The sequence below is a fragment of the Silene latifolia genome, chromosome 5 (assembly GCF_048544455.1).
Source record: "Silene latifolia isolate original U9 population chromosome 5, ASM4854445v1, whole genome shotgun sequence".
NCBI classification, from domain to species: domain Eukaryota; kingdom Viridiplantae; phylum Streptophyta; class Magnoliopsida; order Caryophyllales; family Caryophyllaceae; genus Silene; species Silene latifolia.
Window position 1 is genome coordinate 74,155,766 of NC_133530.1, and position 9,036 is coordinate 74,164,801.

At 38.9% G+C, this 9,036-nt stretch overlaps 1 protein-coding gene across 1 annotated transcript; it reads left to right on the forward strand.

Annotated features, from left to right (window-relative positions):
* The first annotated feature begins 2,201 nt into the window (after positions 1-2,201).
* Positions 2,202-5,562, forward strand: LOC141657557 (single-stranded DNA-binding protein, mitochondrial). Its single transcript, XM_074464828.1, has 6 exons — positions 2,202-2,401; positions 3,025-3,209; positions 3,788-3,996; positions 4,086-4,186; positions 5,120-5,179; positions 5,302-5,562. The coding sequence occupies exons 1-6, from the start codon at positions 2,335-2,337 to the stop codon at positions 5,316-5,318; spliced, it is 639 nt and encodes a 212-aa protein (XP_074320929.1). The 5' UTR covers positions 2,202-2,334; the 3' UTR covers positions 5,319-5,562.
* Positions 5,563-9,036: the final 3,474 nt, after the last annotated feature.

Genomic DNA, 9,036 nt, shown 5'->3' on the forward strand with positions numbered 1-9,036 from the left:
GAGCAAAGCCCATGAAGCGGACCAATCAGGGCAAAGCCCATGAAACGTCCACCAATCAATGCCAAGCCACGTGTCAGACATGCAGCCACGGAATGTCAATCGACATACAGTTACCAATCTTCTTCGACACGCTCCTTGGTATCTACTTGCTAACGGCCAGCTGATCAACAAAGCAAAGACAGCACCGGCCGGGGTCAATCAAAAGTACAAACGGCACTCTCAACCTTGGTCTCGGCCAGCGCCATTTTCTTTTCCACATCAGATGTCCATTACACATCCATGTGGAGGGGGGATATGGTACGGCCTGAACAGAACCAAGCCGAGGAAAAAGAAGCCGGGGAAGAAGTTCAACATGCGTAGAATACGCTCAACACTCATCGAAGGTCCATACCACGGCATAGACTACGCTGGGGGCAAATTGATGGGGCATATTCTGCACCCGCTGACCGAGTCAACATATTGAGCAAGGTCAAAGCCAAAAGATAGCAAGTCAACGTATTAGACAGCCTAACCGACGCAGCCTGTCGGCCTGTCACTTGGGTCTCGGTCTCGGCAACTAGTCGGCCGAGAGGCATATCCGCGTACTCACGTCCAGTCCCCTCGGCATGGAGTCAACCAGGCCTGCCGGCCTGCCATGGGTCCCTCGGCCGAGGGTAGAACGGTCTTTCCACCTGCTAGCCACTTGGCCACTATGTGACAAAAGGTGAAAGTCTATAAATACTCCACTTCTCTCATTGAGAAAAGGATCCGAAAACTATCCCAAAACTCACTATTAATCCGGTATAAACTCCCTTATCTCTCTACAATATACTTTGCCAAGTAACACACAACTTAATCTCTTTAAGTTTACTGACTTGAGCGTCGGAGTGAGTACGCTCGGTACCAAGCCGAGCCCTTAGTTTGTTCATCTTAAACAGGAAAGAAAGAAAGGAAGAGTCAAGCAAAGACATCATTCAACAAGCTTACGTGGTCATAATCCTGCTCCGGAATTACACCCGGAACAGAGGGTATCCGGAATATCATTAAGAGGCAGTGGAATGTTAGTAATCTGATTAACAATATCGTTGTTTACTAAATTGGATTTACAAACATCTCATTGTTTATCAGAGCTTATGAAATCTTTAACCAAAAGATTAAGATCACGGTTATTATCATCATCAACCATACTGCTTCTAAGTGGGTGTGAAAAAACTCAATTATTAGACCAAAACTTAATGTTGCTACCATTACCTACCTGCCATCTCAGCCCTTTTCTAAATAAAGTCCGAAGACTCATAAGTTTACGCCATTGCCAAGAAGAGACTAAATTAGGCTTATGATCAAAGAGTGAACAATTTCTCAAGTATTTTTTAGTTAACACTTTGACCCATATACTTTCCTTATCCATAAGAATTTTCCATAAAAGTTTCATTTGAAGAGCTTTATTAGCTGCTTCGGAAGATTTAATTTATAAACCACCAAAAGACTTTGGTAAACAAACTTTATGCCAACCAATCAAATTAGCAGAACGTTGGGAAGGATTCTTATTCCAAAGAAACTCTCTATTAATTTTATCTAGTCTATTATGGATCGATGAAGGAAGGAGAAAGCTTTGCATCTGAAAAGTTCCCTTCGCGGCTAAATTAGCATTGACAAGAACTAGTCTACCTGCTTGGGATAAAGAATTCGCTTTTCATTTCGATAACTGAGTGCAAGAAGATTGAATAATGCTCTCGAAAGTATTTTTAGTCACTTTGCTATCAATTATAGGACATCCTAAATATTTACCCAAATGAGCTTCTTCGTTCATATGAAGAATGCTTCTAAAGGATTCACGAAGAGAACGCTCAATATTTCTAGTGCATTGAAAAGTGGATTTGTCAAAATTAACAAATTGTCCGGAAATCGTGCAAAATTTATCTAAAATAGATTTAATAGTTCTACAACTCTGGTGAGAGGCTTTAGCGAAAATGATAGTGTCATCCGCAAAAGTGAGAAAATGAATTTTTCTCCACCCCGGATCCAATTCTAATACCAATATGGTCACTAGAGCTAACATCACTCTTATTTTGTAGAGATCTTGCTAAAATCTCGGCGCACATAATAAAAATATATGGCGAAAGTGGGTCTCCTTGTCGAATACCTCGAGTGGGTTTAAAAACGTCTCCCGGTGTTCCATTTACTAACACTGAGTAAGAAACGGTGTTTACTATGCTATGCTTTCTCCGTATAAGTTACCCGATTATTAACTAGTTTTATCTAAAGTTTCATTTTTCTAAATACGGCAGTGAGTGTGACAGAAAAACAAGAAGAAAACCCTCCTTAAACCCTTGAAAATCAATCCATCTTTTCAAAATGTCTTTTGTTGCTGCGAAATTACTGAAGCAAATCGCATCTTCTGCAAAACCCTCATTTTCACTTGGTTAGTCAATCACAATCTGCAAAACCCTTGGTCATTGTATTAATTTGTAAAATTCTCGAATATGCTGCTAAATTTTAGAATGATTTAGGTTTAAACATTCGAATTCATAGTTTTTATTTCATGGGTAGTAATTCAATTTGATTATTATCTTGCAATTATTCTTGGGATTTTGATGGATTAATCATTAATGAACTCCTGTGAATTTAGTTTGTTCTTTGTGACATTTCATCGAGCAGTTGGTGTGCACGGTGCACAACCTGTTTATGATTTGACTATTAGCTTGTACTCCGTTCCGTTCAACTAGATGTTTACGTTTGCGACATTTCATTGAGCAGTTGGTGCACCTATTTGTGATTTGACTATTAGCTTGTACGCCGTCCAATTCAACTTGATGTTTATGTTTGATTAAAATACTCGTCACAAAAGAATAGAAACGTAAACAGCTTACTGAATGGGAGGGAGTATTTACTCTTGGGAATTTCATGGATTAATTATTCCTGTTAATCTAGTTTGTATGTTTTGGCATTTTGTCGAGCAGCTGGTGTGCATCGGATGTTTTTAGGCTTTTATTTACCATGGATATACTTATGTGAAAATGGGTTTTCGGGTTGTGTATTGATTAGCTTATAGAGCACAAGGAAGCCCAAAGCTGTGGTACTCGACAGGGTCGTTTGATGGTGTCAATGATGGGGCAATAAACGGTGAAGTTGATGATCTTCCTGATGATTTTATTCCGGATAAGAGAGTAGAGATGATGCCACAGGGCGTTGATCCTAGCAAGGGTTGGAACTCCAGAGGTGTTCATAAGGTATTTGTCATTTGTTATTGGGGACTTCCGTCTTAATATATTGATGGGTGTAATTCAAGTTGGATTGGCTGGGCATTTTGTAATCGACAGTTTACTTCTGTAATGTGGTTTTAGTTTAAGTACTATTGTAAAGTTACATGCTACTTGACCCAAATATGGAAATACCCCTTTAAAGACGATTTCTAGTAACTACCAGGCAGTACCTTTAGTTATGGTATTGGTTGCATGTCTTTAGTTTATGATTTTACGTGTAAAATTGATTTATGGAAGACGTTCTGTTTGTCATCCGAAGGAAATGTATAATTTTGTGGTCTTTTGAAATGCAACAGTTTGCTAGACAACTAATGTATTAGGAGCTCTGTTTGTTTCACTTGCATTAGGAGTTGTTTGTAGAGTGGTAGGAGTTACTACTTATAAGAAAGTAAAAGTATAACAAACGGCAGGGAAAAAGTAAACTTTAGACGATTTAGTGAAAGACCCTTTTTCTTAGAGTGGTGTATTTGCAAACAAGCTTCCGCTTTTTTATGGTAATGTTAGGATGTTGTCAATTGGAGCTTCTGACTAGTTTCATGATTCAGGCAATAATCTGCGGCAAAGTCCGACAAACCCCTGTCCAGAAGCTATTAAGAACTGGAAGAACATTGACGATCTTCAACGTTGGAACAGGAGGCATGTGGGATCATCGGCTTTTAGGTGAAAAAGACTTGCCAAAGCCAGCACAATGGCACCGAGTTGTTGTCCATAACGAAACACTTGGTGCATATGCTGTTCAGCAACTGGTTAAAAAGTACGTCAGCAAGCGTAGTTTCAATTTCTCACTCAGTCTTTGCTATCTCATACTTTATATTTTTGCCTAAACGATTATCTCTGCTGCAGCTCTTCAGTTTATGTTGAGGGTGACATTGAACTCAGAGTTTACAATAAAGGCATCACTGGTGAAACTGTAAAATTGCCGGAAATATGTGTTCGCAATGATGGTATGTCATTTTGGCTTTGTCTTCTTTTATCCATCACATGTTCATGATATATTGTTTTACTAGTGAAGTTTCTGAGGATTTTATATTTCATACTAATCTCTCTTTTTTTTAGTCTTGCAATTAAAGTTATGTTTAAACCTCTATAAAATTACTCGGACGATAAAAAAACTCAGAAATGAATTATACTCCGTATTTCTCAAGTCATGAGATGAGCTTGTTGTTGTTGTTGTTGCGGCCTCAGCATTTTGGCTAGTCTGAGTTGGTTTGAGTAAAATCTAGGGATATAATGTATTAAAGAGAAGGGTGTAATAAAAGAACCAGTGAAAAAAAGTGGAAATTTCATAGTAGTGCGCCTACCTAGTTGTGTTTTTAATTAGGCGCACATAGGCACACCGAGGCGTTTTGGTTAGTCCCACTCAGCCCTGGGGGCAGTGCGCCTGGGATGTGCTTAAACATTATCAAGTTTAATGTTCTCTAAAGAAGGCAGTAACTCTTAACTAAGGCTCCTTAGCTTGTGGACCCCCTATTCCTGCTCATTCATTCCTCACTAATTATTTTTCATAATGCAACTTGCTAAATAACTATCAAAAAGTGAAGTTTGTGATTTTGTGGTAAAAATGGTAGTCTGATGTTCAGCTTCTGCTTTCTGATCCTAGTGCATTGAGATTTTCACGTGTGCTTCACTCGTGCACATTAAATGTTGCTGGCTCTAAATGTAATACGCTGTACTATCCGTTTAATGTACTTGTAACTTGTAAGTTTATGTTTCAAAACATGTTGGGGTAAATTATGAACATATCTTGCTTGCCTCTTGGCATATGACTTATGAGTAACTATGGGTGCTACGTTCCCATACCTCAATCTGTCATTTTCTGAGTTATAATTTCTGACAACATATTTTGTTTCAACATTCCCATTTTCCTCGATTTTTAGGTAGGCTTCGTCTCATAAAGGCAGGAGAAAGTACCACCAGTATTCCCTTTGAAGAATTGCGTAAGTTTCTATTATTTTGAAGATTTACAGCGATTCATGTGTCTTCTTTATGGTTTGACAGTCGCTCTCAACTCCCAGTGTTTATTAATGCTCTTGCAATTCATGTGTCGTCTTATTTGCAGGCAAAGGGCTGCTGTGAAAGATGTAAAAATTCAGTACGGTTGGGCTTCTATTGCTTCACTTTGTGAGATGATATCAAATCTCAACACTAGTATCTTGTAATTCTTGACAATGTTCCGTCTAGATCTAGTTTTGTTTTAACGTATCTTTCAAATGTTATTCTTTTGGTCCGCGTTGTGCTGGGTTTGTTGACGACTTGATGTTATCAATTTTCTCATTATGACATTATTTTCCACATTTACATGTTAATAGATGTATTTTCATTTTTTTTTTTTATTATTGGTTGGGGGGGGGGGGGGGGGGGGGGGGGTTGGTATATTTAGTAGGCATTTTGTTTACCCCTTGTTCCTTTTGTCGGAGGAAGCTCGAAGAAAAGGAAAATAGAGGGATCTAATTTCCATTTTTCCATTTTAAGCCAAATTAATATTCTTCTGAACATATAGTCATATACGAGTACTAGTAGAGGCTTGGAAGGACAGTGTAATCGCTCAATTTCCCCTGACCCCTTCCCTTTCTCTCGTCCATACCGCTCCATTGTCAGCATGTTTTGGGGTATATGGACGATAGTTATTTTTAGGTCTTATCTCCTACCTAGGGCGATATTCTTAACGACCACTACAACTCCACAAGCCTAGTAACATTCATTCGTGTCTTCCCTACTTTTATTCTTCCATCATTCCTTTGTTAGTCGTCGTACAAGTCTCTTCTAGCGGAAGTTGACATCATTGTACCGAACCTGAAAACGTAATTGTGAACCGACCTGCAACAACACCCATACAGCTTGGCTACTTGGTTTTGTATTATCCCCGCTTAATTGGATGATTGAACAATACCTACTTTTCCCAAAATTTTCGGCTGTTGCAACTTTTTAGAGATGAATATAAAAAAACAATCGCCCCGGCAAACCGTACAAGACAAGTTTCACATTGTATCTCGATGTATTTTGCTAAAAAGCTTACTTTGATTAATTACCTGTAAATACCCAATATCTGCACCTTCCAAAAATCACCCGATAATGATCGGACTATAACGTGTTTTTGTTGTACGTGGATTGGCTATACATGAGACATAACTTCATTTGCATTAAAACAACACTACGTAGAGTTAAAACCGTCTTCGGACACAAAACCGCTTCAGAAACCCGCAACCCGAGTCAATCTGAGTCAACCCGAGTCTCGAATGTCAAAAATAATGTCATAAATGGTTTTATCATGCCATTTGCATTAAAATGACACTAATTAGAGTCAAAACTGACAACGGACCAAAAACCGACCCAAAATTCAAATCCTGACTCAACACGGATCAAACCCTAGTCAAGCACAAAATGCCTACTCCAAATAACACCCAAAAATCATCTTATTAGATGCTCATTGTTACACGACATCTTATTTGAATACCACAAACCAAACCAATCAAACAATGGATGGAGAAATGGTCACGTCCAAATCGAAAAGTACAGGACACCCCATTGTATCACTAGCGTGCTCGCGTCTCAATGAGCCTCTCTTTGGCCGACTTGCTACTATCCTAATTTCTCTATAAATACCCATCTTCACACACCATAATATTCACGCGAGCGTCCGCCTCCTCACATCTCCGTTAAACTTCTATACTCGACTTCTTAAGTCAAAAAAATCAACACGTGTTTTCGACCTACCAATCGAAAACACAAGCCTTACACATTTTGTTTGGTGTCGTCGTGCATTCGACCGACCCATTCGACCAACTCAACATTAATCAATATGTTTTTCAACAACATATTTTCAAAACAAAATCCTTTTTTAAGGCACTCTTTTAAACTTCTTTGATCGCGAGTAGTCGCATACGAGAAAACCATATCTAAAGTCGTCTATCTCGTAAACATCATAACACGTAAGTTTGAGGGTGTCAACAACTCACTTATTTCATGTCTTTACTGTTTTTATGACTTTATAAATATGAACAGTGCATAACATGATCCAAAATACGGATTGATCGAGCCAAAACTGGATTTTGAGTGGAGACAGAGGCTGGTGGTCACCACTACCCACCTCGCGCCTCTTATGGGATCTCTGGTCAGAATCCAGGCGTGTTTGTGCTCGTCTTTCCTCTATTTCATTTCTTATTTGCAATCGGTTTTTACCATTTCAAATACTTCAAACCATTTTTACAACAAGCATTTTTAACCATAAATCGTAATCACTCTTGGTTCCTTATACCATGACGGTATAATCCGTGACTCGGTGATATTATTTGATTAATTACATTTTAAAGGGTATTCTAACACTCTTTTCTTTTATTTACCATTTTCCTCATTTATTTACACTTGCAAACATATTAGTCATAATTCATAATCCGGATCCTTATACCATGTCGGTTTAATCCGAGTACGATGACAAACTTGACTAATTACAAAATAAATGAACTTAACATAATTAGTTCAAATCAAACATTTTCCTTTCACTTTCATTTTATTTTTATCTTTGTCTTGACCATATCGTATGTCACCCTTGGTTAAAATAAATACCATATCGATTTAATTCGGATGCGGTGATGAAACGATTACGCACATATATTTTAAATTTTTATTTGTAAATATGCTTTCCAAACTTGTAAATCCGACAACGAATATTACCAACATAATAGTAATTATTCCGAGTCATCCAACTCATACTTGCAAATCATTTAAACACAAATACGGTTTTAAACAACCTTTTTAACAACCAGGAGGCACCTCTTGGCTCGCCTCATGGCTCGCGCCCCAAGAGTTTGCATGTTTCCTGTATATCAAATCTGAACAGGCCTTGTTGCCTCGTCGTATGGCCCGCGCCCTAATGGGGCTGCCTGACACTGTTCTGTCTCATTTTGGTACTTGTCAAGGACGATACCGATTACGGTTAACCCGAATACGTGACGGATCAGATTTACAAGTTTGCATTTTATACTTTATCCTTTAAACACACTTTTTCAAATAAATGGATCGCGTTAAGCATCATAACCCGAATTTGGTAAATGGATGTTTAATTTCCGTTTTGCATGCTAATCAACTTCTAAATCCAATTCAACATTAATTTCTTGATATTTGGATAAACAAACCGACTTAGCAAATTCTCACATGTTATGTTAAGCTTTTGGATGCGCATTCATGCATTTAAACCGTCTTATCAACTTTTGTACTTAAACAACCACGATCGATCAGTAGAGGTTGCTAACGCGGGCGAGGTTGGGTGTTCGATTAAAGAGCTTCTCAATACGTACCCCCACCCCTTACTCAGAACCTTTGGATAGTGGATGGTCTTATCCAGGGCGTACGAGAGTCATTATAGCAATATGATACTAAAGGGGGACGAGTCCTTATCTTTAGTACCTATGACAAGCACCGCTTTTTGCCTTGATTGACCTAGGTATAAAGTGGATTCGAACGGTTTCCAGGCATCCTATAATTGCTTGGTGGCGACTCCGAACATCTTTGCATCGTTTCGAGACCTTCTCCGAGACAAAACCGACCGATCTAAAGCGATCCGGTCGAAAGCATTTATTACACCTCCGAGCGTGGCTTTCAAAAGACCGCTGCACGTCCACAAATTAGCTTGGCGTACAGGTGGCCCGTGTCTACAGACTCGTAGGTGGCCCATGTCCACAGACCGGTAGGTGGCCTATGTCCACACCACCATACATTTGAATTTTGGAATGGCAGTAGTACATATTTTCTGGTGCAATACTCGCTAATCGGGGCAGTTTATGATAAGGACGATATA

What these genes read in the sequence shown, in the direction of transcription:
- LOC141657557 (XM_074464828.1), top strand. Translation starts at nt 2,335, where the DNA reads ATGTCTTTTGTTGCTGCGAAATTACTGAAGCAAATCGCATCTTCTGCA. An exon ending in ACTCCAGAGGTGTTCATAAG is followed by an intron (nt 3,210 to 3,787) that starts GTATTTGTCATT and finishes TTCATGATTCAG; the next exon opens with GCAATAATCTGCGGCAAAGT. An exon ending in GTTCAGCAACTGGTTAAAAA is followed by an intron (nt 3,997 to 4,085) that starts GTACGTCAGCAA and finishes TCTCTGCTGCAG; the next exon opens with CTCTTCAGTTTATGTTGAGG.